We start from the raw sequence: 21,074 nt of genomic DNA, 5'->3' as shown, positions 1-21,074 counted from the left end.
ATAAGCTGCACACAGACTACTTTTCATTGTGTCAAAGTGTCATTTTGTCAGTGTTGTCCCATGAAAAGATATACTTAAATATCTGCAGAAATGTGAGGGGTGTACTCACTTTTGTGATACACTGTAAGTTACAGTGTATCACAAAAGTGAGTACACCCCTCACATTTTTGCAAATATTTCATTATATCTTTTCATGGGACAACACTATAGACATGAAACTTGGATATAACTTAGAGTAGTCAGTGTACAACTTGTATAGCAGTGTAGATTTACTGTCTTCTGAAAATAACTCAACACACAGCCATTAATGTCTAAATAGCTGGCAACATAAGTGAGTACACCCCACAGTGAACATGTCCAAATTGTGCCCAAATGTGTCGTTGTCCCTCCCTGGTGTCATGTGTCAAGGTCCCAGGTGTAAATGGGGAGCAGGGCTGTTAAATTTGGTGTTTTGGGTACAATTCTCTCATACTGGCCACTGGATATTCAACATGGCACCTCATGGCAAAGAACTCTCTGAGGATGTGAGAAATAGAATTGTTGCTCTCCACAAAGATAGCCTGGGCTATAAGAAGATTGCTAACACCCTGAAACTGAGCTACAGCATGGTGGCCAAGGTCATACAGCGGTTTTCCAGGACAGGTTCCACTCGGAACAGGCTTCGCCAGGGTCGACCAAAGAAGTTGAGTCCACGTGTTCGGCGTCATATCCAGAGGTTGGCTTTAAAAAATAGACACATGAGTGCTGCCAGCATTGCTGCAGAGGTTGAAGACGTGGGAGGTCAGCCTGTCAGTGCTCAGACCATACGCCGCACACTGCATCAACTCGGTCTGCATGGTCGTCATCCCAGAAGGAAGCTGACGCACAAAAAAGCCCGCAAACAGTTTGCTGAAGACAAGCAGTCCAAGAACATGGATTACTGGAATGCCCTGTGGTCTGACGAGACCAAGATAAACTTGTTTGGCTCAGATGGTGTCCAGCATGTGTGGCGGCGCCCTGGTGAGAAGTACCAAGACAACTGTATCTTGCCTACAGTCAAGCATGGTGGTGGTAGCATCATGGTCTTGGGCTGCATGAGTGTTGCTGGCACTGGGGAGCTGCAGTTCATTGAGGGAAACATGAATTCCAACATGTACTGTGACATTCTGAAACAGAGCATGATCCCCTCCCTTCGAAAACTGGGCCTCATGGCAGTTTTCCAACAGGATAACGACCCCAAACACAACCTCCAAGATGACAACTGCCTTGCTGAGGAAGCTGAAGCTGAAGGTGATGGACTAAACCCAATTGAGCACTGTGGGGCATCCTCAAGTGGAAGGTGGAGGAGTTCAAGGTGTCTAACATCCACCAGCTCCGTGATGTCATCATGGAGGAGTGGAAGAGGATTCCAGTAGCAACCTGTGCAGCTCTGGTGAATTCCATGCCCAGGAGGGTTAGGGCAGTGCTGGATAATAATGGTGGTCACACAAAATATTGACACTTTGGGCACAATTTGGACATGTTCACTGTGGGGTGTACTCACTTATGTTGCCAGCCATTTAGACATTAATGGCTGTGTGTTGAGTTATTTTCAGAAGACAGTAAATCTACACTGCTATACAAGTTGTACACTGACTACTCTATGTTATATCCAAGTTTCATGTCTATAGTGTTGTCCCATGAAAAGATATAATGAAATATTTGCAGAAATGTGAGGGGTGTACTCACTTTTGTGATACACTGTATATGAGGAGACATTGCAACAAAAAGGCACAAATATCACAGTTTTCTAGACAATGTACTTGTGAGAGCACTGTCGCCTCACAGCAAGAAGGTCCTGGGTTCGATCCCCAGGCAGGGCGGTCCGGGTCCTTTCTGTGTGGAGTTTGCATGTTCTACCTGTGGCTACATGGGTTTCCTCCGGGAGCTCCGGTTTCCTCACACAGTCCAAAAACATACAGTCAGGTAAATTGGAGACACTGAATTGCCCTATAGGTGAATGGTGTGTGTATGTGTGTCTGCCCTGCGATGGACTGGCGCCCCGTCCAGGGTGTTACTGTGTGCCATGCACCCATTGGTTAAGCGGTTAAGAAAGCGAGTGAGTGAGTGAGTGTACTTGAGAGCCATGTCTTGTCACATGTCATGGCAGGCATTTCCTAAAAATGTTATACAAAATGTGCTGTGGGTGCACGGGTGGCACAGCATTCTATTATGCCGACCCACCACCGCTGGGATTCGAACCCGGAATCGTACAGCCGGGTGTCTACACAGACATAGCTAAGTCTGAGAAAGGGTGGATGGCCACCCAAGTCCTGCGATGGAACTTTACCAAAACAACTAAGCAATATGAACGTGGTAGGACTGTGTTAAATCTGTAGATTCATTAATCATGGAAGGTCTGGTGCCACCCTGTGCCACTGAGCCCAAGACAGGAATGCAGCCTGGACAGGGCGTCAATCCATTGCTCTCATTTATAGTCATACCAATGCGCAATTTACCAAAGAGCAGTAATTACAGAAAATGACTGGAGGCGTGGATCAAACCCAGGTCTCCAGCACCCATATGTGCATCTGTGCTGTCCCTATGTACATATTTAGAGGGCACGGGTGGCACATTTAAGAGGTGCTCGATTACTCCTTGCTTTCCACCAGCATCCTGCGCCGGTGTGCAGCTTCTCTGACCCCCGGTAATTCATGTCAGGTTTCCGTTCTGTGTGACGTGTCCACGGTGGGCGTGGGGAAGGTTAGTGTGCCCGGTGTGTATGCATGTTCTCCCGCCGGTGCATGTGCTTTCGGGTATTCCTGGTACCCTGTAGGATAATGACAGCTTCTTTTGTGTAAATGCCAGCACACAGTGGATACTGCAGACGGTAAATACAGCTGCATCAGCACCGGATAACAAGCTGGACCTGCTGACGGCTCGTTCATCCCGACAGAGCCTGGAACACCGGCCTGACCGGACTGCATTCTACCACTGTCTAAAGGTACTAGATTAACACATATCAGATGGTCTCAGTGAGGTCCAGTTAGGACCATTTATGCGGTGTAGGACTCTTTAATAAGGGTTCGGATCGCTGCGGTGCGTTAGTTGCTTTGGTGCTGAGTGCGCGCCGCCGCCCTGCGTGTTGCGCTTATTTTTATTTCTTTAAATAAAGCAAAAGCAGATTCTTTTTTTGCAATTGAGTTTAAATAAAATGCACATTTTAGAGTGCAGTTCGTGTCTGTGAATTCTAACACAACCGGGCGTGCCTCGTACTGATTCCACCGTATCGATTCTTCTGCTTCAAGATCGCGCTTTTGTGCGTTGCCAGATTGCACGATTTGACTCCGATTGGCACATGCAAGAGCTAGGAGGAATTTTATTGCTGTGCGGCTCAAATGCCCTCAATATACTGATGTAAATATTATAAACATATACAGATATTCCATTTAATAGCTTACCGTAATGCTTATCTGGCAGAAATGTTTTATAATGGCATGACCAGTTTGGCCCCACCAATGTTTAATTCATGACTACGGCCTTGGTTTGCAGTATTCGCAAACTTGTAGTACTTTACAAGTACACTACAAGTTGGGAGGCACATGGTCAGGCATAATGGCACAGCTGGCAGAGCTGGTGCTAAACATATCTGTCTGAGGACCTGTATTTCATCCTTTTGTCTGGTCACTTTCTGTAGGAGTATTTGGCTGTGTGGGTTTCCTCCGTGTACTCCGGTTACCTTCTATATATGGATTATGCTCCTCCTAGGTGTGAGTGGTGCATTGTAGTGGTTCAGCACAAGGGTGTTCCAGACCCACTGTGGCCCTGACTAGGATGAAGCTGTTTGTAAAAAGGAATACGGTACGAGTTATGTTATAAAAATGCCCGTCCACACGGAAGCAGATTCCATGCAATACATTTACATAAACGGACAACACAAAAATAGTTGTAGTATTAACAAAATTGCTCTTTCCAACGCAACCCTCCTTATTTTTGACCAGGCTTGGGACTGGCATTGAAGTGCGGTTTAGCTCTCTGTAAAATCCAAAACTAATATGTGTAAAGAAGTGACCTCAGACTGACCATATATATGTCTGTTCTAGTCTTTGGCTCTCTTTGGCCAGCATGTGGGCAGTTAAGGCAGCAAAAGGAATTGTTATAGGGATTTGTAAGTGACTAAAATGGGAGAAAAGGCGGAACTATTTTGCTACAGGGTTTACAAATGATACAGCAGCTATACACCAATCAGCCATAACATTAAAACCACCTCATTAATTCTACACTCACTGTCCATTTTATCAGCTCCACTTACCAAATAAAAGCACTTTGTAGTTCTACAATTACTGACTGTAGTCCATCTGTTTCTCTACATACTTTTTAAACCTGCTTTCACCCTGTTCTTCAATGGTCAGGACCCCCACAGGACCACTACAGAGCAGGTATTATTTAGGTGGTGGATCATTCTCAGCACTGCAGTGACACTGACATGGTGGTGGTGTGTTAGTGTGTGTTGTGCTGGTATGAGTGGATCAGACACAGCAGCACTGCTGGAGTTTTTAAACACCTCACTGTCACTGCTGGACTAAGAATAGTGCACCAACCAAAAATATATCCAGCCAACAGCGTCCCGTGGGCAGCGTCCTGTGACCACTGATGAAGGTCTAGAAGATGACCGACTCAAACAGCAGCAATAGATGAGCGATCGTCTCTGACTTTACATCTACCAGGTGGACCAACTAGGTAGGAGTGTCTAATAGAGTGGACAGTGAGTGGACACGGTATTTAAAAACTTCAGCAGCGCTGCTGTGTCTGATCCACTCATACCAGCACAACACACACTAACACACCACCACCATGTCAGTGTCACTGCAGTGCTGAGAATGATCCACCACCTAAATAATACCTGCTCTGTGGGGGTCCTGTGGGGGTCCTGACCATTGAAGAACAGGGTGAAAGCAGGCTAAAAAAGTATGTAGAGAAACAGATGGAGGTGGTTTTAATGCAGCATTACCAGCGTGATTTATTCATATTCATATTAATTATTTATATAAGTAAACGATTAATAGAGCTCTTGTACCAAAAGGGAGCCAAAGATGGTTATTTGGTATAGCCATAAAGCAAAACTTTTGGTGGATTAATGATGCCATCAGGACCTGATCTCGGGTCAACTTGGTTTGAATGTTTGTAGGCATATTAGTGTTGCTAGAAAGCTTGATTTAACACCAATCTGGCAACCTTACTCTAGCTCACCGCCTATACTCGACTTCACCCACAATCTGAGCAGAATTTTACTCGATCAGCAAACGTGCACCTTCTACCCTTTATTATCATCTGATCTAATGTGCCACCATCGATGCCAACAAGTAAGTGGCGCCTTTACAACCTCGGTTCTCCTCAGCTGGAACAATCCAGGTTCTTTGGCATGTTATGGCAGAGCTTCTCCATCCTCTCTCTGGCATCCTGCCACCATGTAGAGCCTGATCAGATCAGATAAACTCGTCTCTCGTTTTCTGTGAGGGGAAGGAGTGGACTGCAGAGGTGTGTGAGTCTGAAGTGTAGGTGTAGGGTGTGGCTGTTTGCCGAATGTGGGTCTGACTGCTGCTGAGATCTTCATTCATACACCACACCTCATCCTGATCCAGAAATGCCAGAATGGGGAAGTGTTTTTGGGACAAGGATTATCCGGACTGGGAGGATTTGTGGCTGCAGGTCTGGATTTTGGAACAGAACTGTGGAACGACTGTACTAGGCTCACATTCTGGTCCACAGCAACCTTAAACCTTGTGAGTTCAACCTCCAAAACACACCTGAGACAGGTAGTCACATGACCATGTAGTATACTACTTGATAGTTTTGATACTGCATACTAGATTTACATTTACACTTTCGGCACTTAGCAGACGCCTCTATTCAAAGCGACTTACAGTGGGTTACAGTGAGGGTTAAGGGCCTTGTTTAAGGGCCCAACAGCAGCAACCTGGTTTGTTTATTAGGATTTTAACATCATGTTTGACACTTTGGTTACATTCATGACAGGAACGGTAGTTACTCATTACACAAGATTCATCAGTTCACAAGGTTATATCGAACACACTCATGGACAATTTAGTGTCTCCAGTTCACCTCACTTGCATGTCTTTGGACAGTGGGAGGAAACCGGAGCACCCGGAGGAAACCCACGCAGACACGGGGAGAACATGCAAACTCCACACAGAAAGGACCCGGACCGCCCCACCTGGAGATCGAACCCAGGACCTTCTTGCTGTGAGGCGGCAGTGCTACCCCACTGGTAGTGGTGGTGCTTGAACCAGCAACCTTCTGATTACTAGTCCAGTACCTTAACCACTAGGCTACGACTTGCCCAATAAATGGACTGCACACGTAGAGCTTGTAGAGTGGTTGTCGCATAGCGGCATGGGTCTGGAAGTCCTGGATTTGAGCCTCACCACTGGTCAGTCTGTGACCGGCAGCGACTTTACGCCTCTTGTCACCCAAATCGCTGATCGTTTATCACCCTGTGTTCACACCAAGGGCATCATCATTGCCCTGTGTGTGTTTGGTTGCCATAATTTAACTGACAGGCTGAACTATAACAGCCTCCAACACTTCTACAGTACTTCGGAGTGTGTCTGTGAGAACTTGTGCCCGTTCAGACAAAAGAGCATTTATTTTTATTAATGCATTTTCTCCCCTTTTCCTCCCTTTTAGTGCGTCCAATTGCCCGATTGCGTCATGCTTCCTCTCCACCAATGCCGATCCCTGCTCTGATTGAGGAGAACGAAGCTAACCCACGCCCCCTCCGACACGTGTGCAGCAGCTGTATGCATCTTATCACCTACACTTTGCCAAGTGCAGTGCAGCTTAGCACTGTGTACGGAGAGACACACCCTGAGAGCACTCTTTTCTCATCTCTGTGCAGGCGCCATCATTCAGCCAGCAGAGGTCCTAATTGCATTAGTTATGAGAGAGAGAGACCCCATCCGGCTTAATCCCGCCCATATCCGAACAACAGGCCAATCGTTGTTCATGTGGACGCTCAGCCCAGCCAGCAGGCAGAGCTGAGATTCGATACGATGTATTTGAGATCCCAGCTCTGGTTCCAGTGTGTGTTTTTACCGCTGCGCTACCTGAGCGGCCCAAAAGAGCATTTGTAATGTCAGGCCCTGAAGTCGGATGAGAAGGCCTGGCTTGCAGTCAGCTTTCCAATTCATCCCATAGGTGTTCAGTAGGGTCGAGGTCAGGGCTTTGTACAGATCACTGGAGTTCCTCCACACCATGTGTGCACAGGGGTACAGTAAACCCCCATTCCCAGACTAGTTCACAAAGTTAAAAGCATATGGTGTTTTAGTTTATGATATTTGATTTTCTACACATATGAGTGGCAGAATTAAGGATAAGAATAAGTGGTGTCTGCATACTTTTGTGTTCCAATCATCCAGTTACAAAAATAGAACCGTTGCGTAAAACATCTTAAAACTTCCATCAAGTTCATTTGTTGTTTTATTCCAGGTTTGTGTGTCGTTTATGTTTGGACGCCATGTGTTAATTGGAATGTGTTCTGACTTGCTGTTTGAAGGTGCATCAGGCCCTCATGAGGATCTGCTCTGTGCGTGTGTACGCTTGTCTGTGGTTCATTATTAGGAAATAAAAACTGTATAAGGATGAGAAATAATAAACCTGAGGCTCTTTATATATTTAATTATTTTCTTATTCATTTATTTATCAATGAATGTATTTTAGTAATGGGCGGCTCGGTGGGTGGCACTGTCGCCTCACAGCAAGAAGTCCCTGGGTACGATCCCCAGATGGGGCGGTCCTGGTCCTTTCTGCAAGTTCTCCCCGTCTCTGTGTGAGTTTCCTCCCACAGTCCAAAGACGTACAAGTGAGGTTAATTGGAGACACTGAATTGCCCTATAGGTGAATGAGTGTGTGTGTGTCTATGTGTGTGTTTTTTTTTCCTTATGTAAAGCACTTTAAATTGCCAATGTGTATGAAAGCTATACAAACAAACTTGCCTTGCCTTGCCCTGCGATGGACTGGCACTCCATCCAGGGTGTTACTGTGTGCCTTGCGCTCATTGAAAAGCTGGGATAGGCTCCAGCACCTGCCCCGTGACCCTAATTGGATAAGCGTTTAAGAAAGTGAGTGAGTAAGTGTATTTTAGTAGACATAGTAACCTGGTAGATACTCCAATCCAGGGTCTGTTGTACATATATTTTTATGTTAGGGCGTGTCTGGGTGGTAAGGCCGAGGCCCCCTGATAGATTGGCGTCAGTTAATTATGCTGTACTAACATGGCATTTACGTGATTTGCTTGGCATCAGTTAAATCATGGCAACCAAAACACACACATGCGATGATGACGATGATGATGATGATGATACCAGTGTGAATACGCGATGAGCGCTCAGCAATTTAGACCACAAGAGGTGAAAAAATCACTGCCTCCTGAATGCAGGGTCAGTCTGGAGTTCTTATACTTATCATTATAGGAGAAGACTCAGTGCAGTTATGTTGCCAAAGGAAAGGCCACACAGACAGTAATTACTATTTCTAAATATTTGAGTTCTGTTTTTTTCAGCTCTCTCATCAGTTGACCAATAAAAGACGAAGCTAAACGTTGTAAACTTCATGTTTTCGCTGCCCACAACTTCCTGAAAGCACATCCTGAATGTATTAAGTGTGTTTGCATTTGCTGATCAGCTTCCAGATTGAGTGAAAGAATTTTACATTTACAATAAAAACAAACCCAGTTAAGAGAGGCACACAGCTCATCTTAATAATAATAATAATAATAATAATAATAATAATTTCATTTCATTTCATTTAATTCTCATCAACCACTTTAATCTGGTCAGGGTCTTGGTGGGCCCTCTTTATCAGGAAACACTGGGCACAAGGCAGAAACTTCCTAAGCATAGCCAGTCATGTCTTTGTAGATGCCGGCTGGCTGATAGCACAGCTGAGATTGGAACCCAAGAGGCCAGAACCCAGGCTAGCCCCAATAATAATACAAAAAAAAATAATAATAATAAATATAGTAATATATTGAAAATACTACTACACTACTAATACTAAAAATAATGTAAGTACATTTATTCATTTTCTTATCCGCTTATCCAATAAGGGTCGGGGGGGGGGGGGGGGGGGGGGCTTTTCAATGCGTGCAAGGCACACAGTAATACCCTGGATGGGGCACCAGTCCATCGCAGGGCAGACACACACACATACACACACCCATTCGCTTATAGGGCAATTCAGTTATTTGTCATTTATACATATACACGTGTACAAAACAATAAAATTATTTTTCTGCATGTCCCAGCTTGTTTGAAAGCTGGGGTCAGGGTGCAGGGTCAGTCGTTGTACGGTGCCCCTGGAGCAGACAGGGTTAAGGGTCTTGCTCAAGGGCCTTGCTCAAGTAATTGCTGGGATATTTAAACTGGACCAACACACTCCACAAGACTGACAATTAATTCCATTAAAACTAATTTGATGAACAGCAGTAAATAATGTTTCCCTGCTCCAGGTATCAGGTTTATACGCCTGTGTTATTAATGTTAAGGGTCTTTAATTAATGAAACATGACTTGGACTTTCTTTAGCTGTACGAGACACATAACAGCTCCTGACCTCACTTATCTTTATTGCTGGGTTTTATTCAAAGCCCAGCCGTTAAAGATATCACGTCTCAAAGGTCGCCAGTGTTTACCGTAGTAGCTTCCTCTCTCTCACCTCCACCCTGTTCCTACCTGCCTGCTTTAGGTTTATGTGTATCCCGAAGGTACGGCAGCTGTTCAGTTTCTTTATTATTCTGGTATACGTGTGTGTATGCAGGGCTCTAGAGTGCGACCAATTTGGTCGCACATGCGACCTAATTTCTCAATGGTGCGACTAAAAAAAATCTCAGGTCGCACCGGTGCGACCAGGCATCCGAGGGAAGAAAAAACAACAGACACACATTAGGCCAATAACATGGTCTAAACCAATCAGAGATAGTGAAGGGCGGGACAATATTCTAGCGGCGATATGTAAGCAACATTCAGCTCAGCCAATCAGAATGCAGCACCCGGTTTATACACGTGCGTTCGGATGTTCTGCAGTAAGTTTAGTTTTGTATATGAGACTCGCCGGATGTCCCCAGCATGGAAGTTGGGGTTCTGGAACTAGGCAGTCTAAAGTGTTGTAATGCTCACCGAAGTCCTGACTAAACAGTTAAAGTGACTCGACCCTGCCGTGTGCCTTTATTCCCACACCTCCACCACCGCACAGCAAAAGACCCGCAGCATCCCCACCGGACAGCGGCTAGGTGAGCCGACCCTCTACAGTAGCAAGGGGCTAATGCTAGCGGTAAAGTGCCGCGATAGTGAAAGTAAAAACACGACAATATTTTCGTTAATAAAATATAAAAATAACTAAAAGACCAAAATATATTACAATACATGTAGTCAAAATACGCAGTGAGTGCACCGCAAGCGATTTTGGGAATCTGTGTAAAAGATTCAGTAAAGCAGATAATATAATGCACTGCATTTAAGATTACACTCTAACACTCTAGAGCCCCATACACACACACACACACACACACAAATATATATATACATATAATTTTAAATATACACACACACATATAAATAGATATACACACATACAGTGTATCACAAAAGTGAGTACACTCCTCACATTTCTGCAGATATTTAAGTATATCTTTTCATGGGACAACACTGACAAAATGACACTTTGACACAATGAAAAGTAGTCTGTGTGCAGCTTATATAACAGTGTAAATTTATTCTTCCCTCAAAATAACTCAATATACAGCCATTAATGTCTAAACCACCGGCAACAAAAGTGAGTACACCCCTACTGAAAGTTCCTGAAGTGTCAATATTTTGTGTGGCCACCATTATTTCCCAGAACTGCCTTAACTCTCCTGGGCATGGAGTTTACCAGAGCTTCAGAGGTTGCCACTGGAATGCTTTTCCACTCCTCCATGATGACATCACGGAGCTGGCGGATATTCGAGACTTTGCGCTCCTCCACCTTCCGCTTGAGGATGCCCCAAAGATGTTCTATTGGGTTTAGGTCTGGAGACATGCTTGGCCAGTCCATCACCTTTACCCTCAGCCTCTTCAATAAAGCAGTGGTCGTCTTAGAGGTGTGTTTGGGGTCATTATCATGCTGGAACACTACCCTGCGACCCAGTTTCCGGAGGGAGGGGATCATGCTCTGCTTCAGTATTTCACAGTACATATTGGAGTTCATGTGTCCCTCAATGAAATGTAACTCCCCAACACCTGCTGCACTCATGCAGCCCCAGACCATGGCATTCCCACCACCATGCTTGACTGTAGGCATGACACACTTATCTTTGTACTCCTCACCTGATTGCCGCCACACATGCTTGAGACCATCTGAACCAAACAAATTAATCTTGGTCTCATCAGACCATAGGACATGGTTCCAGTAATCCATGTCCTTTGTTGACATGTCTTCAGCAAACTGTTTGCAGGCTTTCTTGTGTAGAGACTTCAGAAGAGGCTTCCTTCTGGGGTGACAGCCATGCAGACCAATTTGATGTAGTGTGCGGCGTATGGTCTGAGCACTGACAGGCTGACCCCCCACCTTTTCAATCTCTGCAGCAATGCTGACAGCACTCCTGCGCCTATCTTTCAAAGACAGCAGCTGGATGTGACGCTGAGCACGTGCACTCAGCTTCTTTGGACGACCAACGCGAGGTCTGTTCTGAGTGGACCCTGCTCTTTTAAAACGCTGGATGATCTTGGCCACTGTGCTGCAGCCCAGTTTCAGGGTGTTGGCAATCTTCTTGTAGCCTTGGCCATCTTCATGTAGCACAACAATTCGTCTTTTAAGATCCTCAGAGAGTTCTTTGCCATGAGGTGCCATGTTGGAACTTTCAGTGACCAGTATGAGAGAGTGTGAGAGCTGTTCTACTTAATTGAACACACCTGCTCCCTATGCACACCTGAGACCTAGTAACACTAACAAATCACATGACATTTTGGAGGGAAAATGACAAGCAGTGCTCAATTTGGACATTTAGGGGTGTAGTCTCTTAGGGGTGTACTCACTTTTGTTGTCGGTGGTTTAGACATTAATGGCTGTATATTGAGTTATTTTGAGGGAAGAATAAATTTACACTGTTATATAAGCTGCACACAGACTACTTTTCATTGTGTCAAAGTGTCATTTTGTCAGTGTTGTCCCATGAAAAGATATACTTAAATATCTGCAGAAATGTGAGGGGTGTACTCACTTTTGTGATACACTGTACATACACATTTACTCTATTATTATTTTTATAATTTTTATAAAAAAATAATTGCTATAATTAGACTATAATACTATAATTAACTGTAAAGAGCATGGGAAGACCATGGCCGGCAATAGTGTATTTGTGACTGGTTCTAATACATTTTGAATTGAAAGGCTGGAAAAACCCAATGCATCTATAAAACACATTACATGCGGCGATAAATGCACTGCTTGAGTGTCCCCCTCTCCCCACTGCCTTTCAGCGGCAAGCAGCAGCAAACAGATCATCAGACGAGGCCATGTTGACCAGATTGTTAGTTAATTACAAGTCAATATTGCCTGTATGGACAGTGATAAAAAAAAAAAAAAAAAAGTGAACCTGTAAAACTGCGGTGTTAAATGCGATGCAGTCGAAAATTTGGGTGCACCTAACTTTTGTGCTGGTGCACCTAAGAAAAAAAGTTAGGCGCACCAGTGCAACCAGTGCAAAAAGTTAGTCTAGAGCCCTGGTATGTCTGTATTTATAGACGAGGGTCTTTTCAGTGTGGAATTATCCTGCTATTAAAGCTCACTCATTCATTTCCACCAACCGTTTCATTTGTTTTATCAGCAGGCTTTGTGGTGGGAGAGATAACTAAAGCAGGGCAACACACACACCTACACCGATCAGCCATAACATTAAAACCACCTCCCTGTTTCTACTCTCACTGTTTATTTTATCAGCTCCATTTACCATATTACCAAATTACTAGTTCAGTAACTTTAGTTCCTACTTTATTGCAAAGGGGGTGACATGGTGGCTCGGTGGGTAGCACTATCGCCTCACAGCAAGAAGGTCCTGGGTTCGATTCCCAGGTGGGATGGTCTGGATCCTTTCTGTGTGGAGTTTGCATGTTCTCCCCGTGTCTGTGTGGGTTTTCTTTCACAGTACAAAGACATGCACGTGAGGTGAATTGGAGATACAAAATTGCCCGTGACTGTGTTTGATATTGTACTTAAACTGATGAATCATGGGTAATCTGTTACTACCTGCCCTGTCATGAATGGAACCAAAGTGGAAAATCCAAAAATGACCCTAAAATCCTAATAAATAAATTAATAAATACTAGTTGGTTTACTAGTTCAGTTACTTGAGTTCCTACTTTATTGCAAAGGGGGTGACATGGTGGCTCAGTGGGTGGCACTGTTGCCTCACAGCAAGAAGGTCCTGGGTTCGCATCCCAGGTAGAGCGGTCTGGATCCTTTCTATGTGGAGTTTGCATGTTCTCCCCATGTCTGAGGGGTTTCCTCCCACAGTACAGAGGACTGTGTTTGATATTATACTTAAACTGATGAATCATGGGTAATCTGTTACTACCTGTCCTGTCATGAATGGAACCGAAGTGGAAAACCCAAAAATAACCCTAAAATCCTTATTGGTTTACTAGTTCAGTCACTTTAATCCCCACTTCACTGCAAAATACTTTAATCTGGTTTCTTTAAAGGCGTGCAGGCGTTTAAGCTTTTTCTTAGTGTGTTGAAACTATGTGGGTTTGCATGCATGCAACATGTGGCTGGTAGTCTTATCCCTATAAAAATGCAAGGATTTTATAATGCCAGTAAAGCTGCTTTAACGTCTTGCAGCTGTGTGTGTGTGTGTGTGTGTGTGTGTGTGTGTATGTTTGCATTGAACTTTAAAGCTTCAAGTTCCTACACCATTCTGTGCTTCATATTAAGTAGAATTTGATGCCTTCAGTATAATAATGTGTCTTTATTTCTGGAAGAGTCCGTGTGGGTGTTGTGTACATACAGGCTGTTGGATACACAGATGGACGAGCAGGAAGAAACAGCGACACACAGCCTGCGATTGTTATGTGCACTTTTACAACCGAATCCACTTCCTTTGGAGCCAAACACACATGGTGACGAAGTGCACTAAACCCTCTGAGCGTGGGGTGTAGGGTTACTTCTGTTCCAAAGATTAAAGGACTTTCTGCTGGTTTGCACATTTCATAAAAGTCTAACAGGACAAATGAAGCTCTGACTACACATCCTTATGAGAACATACACCCATCATCCATAACATTAAAACCACCTCCCTGTTTCTACACTCACTGTCTATTTCATCAGCTCCACTTACCATATAGAAGCACTTTGTAGTTCTACAATTACTGACTGTAGTCCATCTGTTTCTCTACATACTTTTTTAACCTGCTTTCACCCTGTTCTTCAATGGTCAGGACCCCCACAGGACCACCACAGAGCAGGTATTATTTAAGTGGTGGATGATTCCATGAGTTTTTAAATACTGTGTCCACTCACTGTCCACTCTATTACACACTCCTACCTAGTTGGTCCACCTTGTAGATGTAAAGTCAGAGACGATCGCTCATCTATTGCTGCTGTTTGAGTCGGTCATCTTCTAGACCTTCATCAGTGATCACAGGACGCTGCCCATGAGGTGCTGTTGGTTGGATGTTTTAGGTTGGTGGACGATTCTCAGTCCAGCAGTGACATTGAGGTTTTTAAAAACTCCAGCAGCACTGCTGTGTCTGATCCACTCATACCAGCACAACACACACCATGTCAGTGTCACCGCAGTGCTGAGAATGATCCACCACCTAAATAATACCTGCTCTGTGGGGGTCCTGACCATTGAAGAACAGGGTGAAAGGGGGTAACAAAGCATGTAGAGAAACAGATGCACTACAGTCAGTAATTGTAAAACTACAAAGTGCTTCTATATGGTAAGTGGAGCTGATAAAATGGACAGTGAGTGTAGAAACAAGGAGGTGGTTTTAATGTTATGGCTGATCGGTGTACACTATATGACCAAAAGTTTGTGGACACACCTACTTATTGAGTTCTAGTGTTTCAATTGATAACACGTGTATGAAATCAATATTTTATTTATTTATTTATTAGGATTTTAACATCATGTTTTACACTTTTGTTACATTCATGACAGGAACGGTAGTTACTCATTACTCAAGATTCATCAGTTCACAAGTTCAATGTCAAACACTAGGGATGTAACGATGCACCACAAGTTAATACCGATTCAAAAATTCCACGATTCAAATCAATTTGACATGTAAAATGAATAGATATTCACTTTAAACAGCAGAGGGCGCTGGCGCTATACACCTCACCTGGTTGACGTCACTGGCGCTATACGCCTGGTTGCCAGATTCGGGGTTTTCCAGCCAATTTGGGCTCAATTAAAAATTGTTTTGCATAGTTTGTACCTACCTCAGAAATAAAAGGATAATCACAATTACAGTATTTTATTGTCTCTTTTTAAGAGAAATAATAAAAGGAAACTTCATCATAATTTGTCTTTGATTTCAGTTTAAAAAAACGGGAAAAAATCGTATTGTGAACCCAGTATCGTGAAACGCATTGCATCGTGGGTAGAGTGTATCGTTACATCCATATCAAACACAGTCATGGACAATTTTGTATCTCCAATTCACCTCACTTGCACGTCTTTAGACTATGGGAGGAAACCCACACAGACACGGGGAGAACATGCAAACTCCACACAGAAAGGATCTGGACCACTCCACCTGGGAATTGAACCCAGGACCTTCTTGCTGTGAGACAACGGTGCTACCCACTGAGCCACCGTGCCGCCCCTGCATTTCCTTATAGTCTAATAGGAAAATGAAGCTCAGACTAGACATCGTTATAAGGAGAACGTACACTATATGACCAAAAGTTTGTGGACACACCTACTTTTAGTAGGTGTTCTAGTGTTTCTATTGCCAACACGTGTATAAAATCAAATAAATAACATAAATGAAGTTCTTCCAAATACGCAGCAGCAGTTTGTTCAGAGAAAGATCCATTCTGGTTCTAGCATGACTCTGCAAGGTCCATAAAGACAAGAATGACCAGGGAATTGGACTCCAGTAGTCTGACTTAAGCCTGGCTGTTTTTTTTTTTTCTGGAATATTGATTCTTGGACCTAAATAATAAAGTGTGGCCATACACACATTACTTTCAAAATCTTGTGGAAAGCCTTTTCAGAAGAGTGGAGTCTGTTATAGGTGCAAATACAGTATATAACAGTATATAATACCCTTGGTTTTGGAATCGGATTTCCAACAAGATCGTGGATAGGTGTCCACATACATTTGTACATATAGTGTGTATAAGAATGAGATATGATTCGATGTTCACTCGTTTTAAACACTGTTATGAAGATCATCGCTGTATTAATATCGGATGCATTAGTTTGTTCTCCACTAGATGGCGTTATTGTCCTTCAATACATCACACCAGATTTCCAACACCATCAAATTGTACAGAATACCAGTTCAATATTATCAACATTACATTTATATTTATGGCTTTTAGCAGAGGCTTTTATCTTAAGTGACATACAAGTGTGTCCGAATACAATTCAAGCAATTAAGGGCTAAGAGCCTGTGGGACTTGAACCAGTGACCTTCTGATTACTAGTTCAGTACTTTAATCATTAAGCTATCACTGCCCTATATTAAATACCAATTACACAAAAAAGATACAAACCAGCAGTGGTGTGACACACCATAAATTGATACACCATCAGGAAAAAAGTATTGGGACGCCCCTTATATTACTGAATTACATTTACATCTTAAGCATTTAGCAGACGCTCTTATCCAAAGTGACTTACAGTACTGTGACAATATACACTGATCAGCCATAACATTAAAACCACCTCCTCGTTTCTACACTCACTGTCCATTTTATCAGCTCCACTTACCATATAGAAGCACTTTGTAGTTCTACAATTACTGACTGTAGTCCATCTGTTTCTCTGCATGCTTTCTTAGCCCCCTTTCATGCTGTTCTTCAATGGTCAGGACCCCCACGGGACCACCACAGAGCAGGTATTATTTGGGTGGTGGATCATTCTCAGCACTGCAGTGACACTGACATGGTGGTGGTGTATTAGTGTGTGTTGTGCTGGTATGAGTGGATCAGACACCGAGCAGCCCAGTATGATGGTTTCAGAAAAATAGCAGGTTTGCCAACAACGGAGCTGGCAAGTCTGAAAGAGAAACCATGATGTATAGAAGAACGTCCACCTGGAGCGAATTAAAACTTACTAGATGCTGCTGACTGTCAATCAAAAGCAACTGGCATTGCAGTCATATGTGCCTCTGTGCCCCGTTTGCTGGCCAAAAATGGCAAAGCAGAAGGGCCCAAACTCATTTAGCAGCTGAGCCCAGCATTACATTTTTCTCCTTATCTTCAAAATAGCCAATTGAGACTGTTTATATTTAATAACCAGCCTGGAGACAACTTGGAGCACCTGCTCTATACCTCATAGCCTTTATGTCTGGCTTTATTCACCCCTTAGAACTCAAGACGACGGGCATCAAAGTGTTGGAATGAACTTCCTCTTTTTGTAAACACTGTCTGTAGGAAATTATGTTTGTTGCCATATTAAACTATTATGACCCTATGGCCACATATGGGGACGTTCCATTTCGGCTTTGTTATGTCTTATATCTCGTTCTGCTTAACTTAGACCTGTTATCCCCGTTAGTGGACACTTTTGTCTGCCATCTAGTGGTAGCAAAAGTACTAGACAATAAATAAATAAATAAATAAATCAAAGCTTGAGTATAAAGAGGGTATAAGTTGTACTTGTCTTTGTTTTAGCTAGCCGGCAACGAGGATGAAGCGGAAGATACAGATACCGCGGTCCAGCCTTATAGCAACCAGCAGCTTTGTGTAGGAGGACGAAGACTCTTCACATCCGTTCACAGGATCGCCAGAGAAGAGCCGAGCGGAGAGGATGTCTGCTAGCACTCCTACATCAGGCCCGCCCTCTAAAAAGAGCCGGGGCAAACAGGAGTCGGAGTCTCTGCAGGCCGCCAACGAGGAGCTGAAGGCCAAGCTAAGCGACTTGCAGAATGAGCTGCTGCAGGAAAGAACGAAGGTCGGTTCATTATTTTGTGTACGAATTCTTAGTATTTTATTTCCCATGTTCATTTCCACATTTCACTTCTTACTTGTAGGTGTGTAAGCTGCGTGAGCGTCTGCAGGAGCTGCGGGCGCAGCGGGAGGCCGAGCAGCACAGGCACGCAGTGGCGCAGACCGAACTGCGTGTGAAGCTGCGCGAGGAGAAGCAGCGTGAGGTCACGGCGGTCAGAGACTCTCTGAGCCGGCAGCACGAGACTGAGCTAGCCCGCGCCGCCCGGCTGCGCCACTCCGAGCTCGGGCGTCTGCAGGGGCTGGTGAACGTCCTGCGTAACGGCAACGGCGCCGCCGAACTGAGGGAGGAGGCGCGCGAGGAGGCACGGAGGAACCACGAGGCCGAGAGACTCAAACTGACCCAGGAGCTGCAGGAGGCCAAAGGCGCGCGCAGACAGGCGGAGGAGGCGCTGGCACACGCCGTGCAGGCTGATAAAGCTAAAGCGGCCGATCTCAGACTCGCTCATCAGGCTCATCAGGAGGAGATCCAGAGGATCAAACGGGAGAGTGAGAAGGATGTGCGCCGACTGGTGAGTGACAAAAGCAAACGACGCTTAGAGTCTCGGGTTTGAGTCTCAGGGGTGCTACCGGCCAGGCCAGGCACTCATCAGGCATAATTGGCTGTATCTGAGGGAGAGAAGGTCGAATGATGCAAAAATGCGACCTCTGCTGTCTGTTCAAGGCGCCAGAACAAGTGGTGGAGAAACACATAAAGCATAGTGTGCCACATAGTGTGCCAGCGACTGCACATGTTGGTGGTTGTGTGTGTTTGGGGGGGTGTATGTCTCTTAAAGAACAGTCTTAGGATGTGTGGGTGGTGCAGTGGTCAGACACTCTGTGGACACAGTTGGGTGTGACTGAGGGAGGGCCGGGTATGGTGTCGCCCACTTGCCCAAGGTGCAGAAAGAATACGTCAGTATAGCGGGTTCATCCGTGCATGTGACGGCTCTGAAGGTACCATGTAGACATTACATGTGTTCAAGGGTCCTGTGCTAGTCTTCATTCATGCTTAGCCAGCGGAAAAGGGTCGTCATGCCATTTCTGGGGCAGTCCGCTCTCCCAAACCGACACGGGGTGGGTTCCCAGAAAAAAAATGCCTGTTGGCATCACAAGGCAGCAGAAAAATGGACTGGACCGAGCAGCCCAGTATGACGGTTTCAGAAAAATAGCAGGTTTGCCAGCCGAGGAGCTGGCAAGTCTGAAAGAGAAACCGTAATATATAGAGGAACTTCAACTTGGAGCGAATTAACACCTACTAGGCACTGGTGACTGTCAATCAAAGGGAACTAAGACATCAGTCATATGCACCTCTGTGCCCCCTTTGCTGGCCAAAAATGGCAAAGCTGAAGGGCCCAAACTCATTCAGCAGCTGAGCCATGTTGCACTAAAGGTCTAGCATTACATTTTGCTCCTTATCTTCAAAATAGCCAATTGAGACTGTTTATATTTAATAATTCGAACAGGACAGATTCACCTGATGCCCAAGATGGTTCATATGAAGCACGCAGGTTCAAATGCTTACTGGTGTGTGTGTGTGTGTGTGTGTGTGTTAGATGGAGGAACTGAGGGGAAGAGACCGTGTCATTCAGACTCTGGAGAAGGAACTGGGTATACAGGCGGGTCAGACCCGACGTCTACTCCTGCAGAAAGAAGAGGCCGAGCGGCACCAGGGCAGCCCCAAGAGGGAGGTGGTTCCTGCTCTCGGGGAGAACCACGACTCCATGATCAACCAGGTCATCCTTTACCTTCTAATCCTGATCTCCACTGCCGGAAACACCCCCCCCATACTGAAACTCAGAACACACAACACCGAGCTGTCGGATTAAAATCACATATAAACACGTCAGGATGAAATAATGCAGCATGTTTCTCTGTGCTGGGAAGTTCAGTTTCTCACTACCTTCCAGCACGAGTGGTGGTGGAGGAACACAGAGGACGTAGCGTGTTCCTCCACACGGGGTACGGCGGTCTATAAGAAGTGGCTGCTGACTTCAAGCGACCCACATTTTGTCCATGATTTTTACAGCGACCCAGACAACACAAATGATGCATCAAAACGGAACACGAAACGAAATGTACGTAACTAATACAATTGGTGGCAATCTGGTCCTACTTTGGTTTACCGGATGTAACGTAAAGCCTCCACAAGGGGGCGTTTGTGTACAAGTTTATTTCATGTTTATGTGCCTGTTAAAATTCGTATATTTAATTATTATCATTTTTCTCAGCGACCCATTTTTCTAGGTTAAAAAACTCTCACTCACTCATTCACCCACTCATTTACTCACTCACTCATTCACTCACTCACTCGCTTATTCACTCACTCATTTACTTACTCGCTCACTCACTCATTCACCCACTCATTTACTCACTCACTCATTCACTCACTCACTTGCTTATTCACTCACTCATTTACTTACTCGCTCACTCACTCATTTACTCACTGATTTACTCTTTCACTCAATCATTCACTCACTCACTCATTTACTCACTCACTTATTTACTCACTCACTCATTTACTCACTCACTCATTCACCCACTCATTTACTCACTCACTCATTTACTCACTCACTCATTCACTCACTCACTCGCTTATTCACTCACTCATTTACTTACTCGCTCACTCACTCATTTACTCACTGATTTACTCTTTCACTCAATCATTCACTCACTCACTCATTTACTCACTCACTCATTCACTCACTCACTCATTTACTCACTCACTCACTCACTCACTCGCTTATTCACTCACTCATTTACTTACTCGCTCACTCACTCATTTACTCACTGATTTACTCTTTCACTCAATCATTCACTCACTCACTCATTTACTCACTCACTCATTCACTCACTCACTCATTTACTCATTTACTCACTCACTCATTCACC

The 21,074-nt window shown here is 44.5% G+C and overlaps 1 protein-coding gene across 4 annotated transcripts in view; it reads left to right on the top strand.

Moving 5' to 3' along the window:
* Positions 1-17,958: 17,958 nt before the first annotated feature.
* The window catches only part of jakmip1 (janus kinase and microtubule interacting protein 1), a 31,753-nt gene continuing 28,637 nt past the window's right edge, over positions 17,959-21,074 (top strand). For all 4 annotated transcript variants that reach the window (XM_063000171.1, XM_063000170.1, XM_063000173.1 and 1 more), the window contains exons 1-3: positions 17,959-18,150; positions 18,230-18,715; positions 19,739-19,918. In XM_063000171.1, the coding sequence (XP_062856241.1) occupies positions 18,007-18,150; positions 18,230-18,715; positions 19,739-19,918 (810 nt within the window). In that variant the 5' untranslated portion in view covers positions 17,959-18,006. The remainder of the gene's footprint in view (positions 18,151-18,229; positions 18,716-19,738; positions 19,919-21,074) is intronic.

The sequence above is a fragment of the Trichomycterus rosablanca genome, chromosome 8, assembly GCF_030014385.1.
Source record: "Trichomycterus rosablanca isolate fTriRos1 chromosome 8, fTriRos1.hap1, whole genome shotgun sequence".
Taxonomy (NCBI): Eukaryota; Metazoa; Chordata; class Actinopteri; order Siluriformes; family Trichomycteridae; genus Trichomycterus; species Trichomycterus rosablanca.
This window is presented reverse-complemented; position numbering and strand designations above follow the sequence as displayed.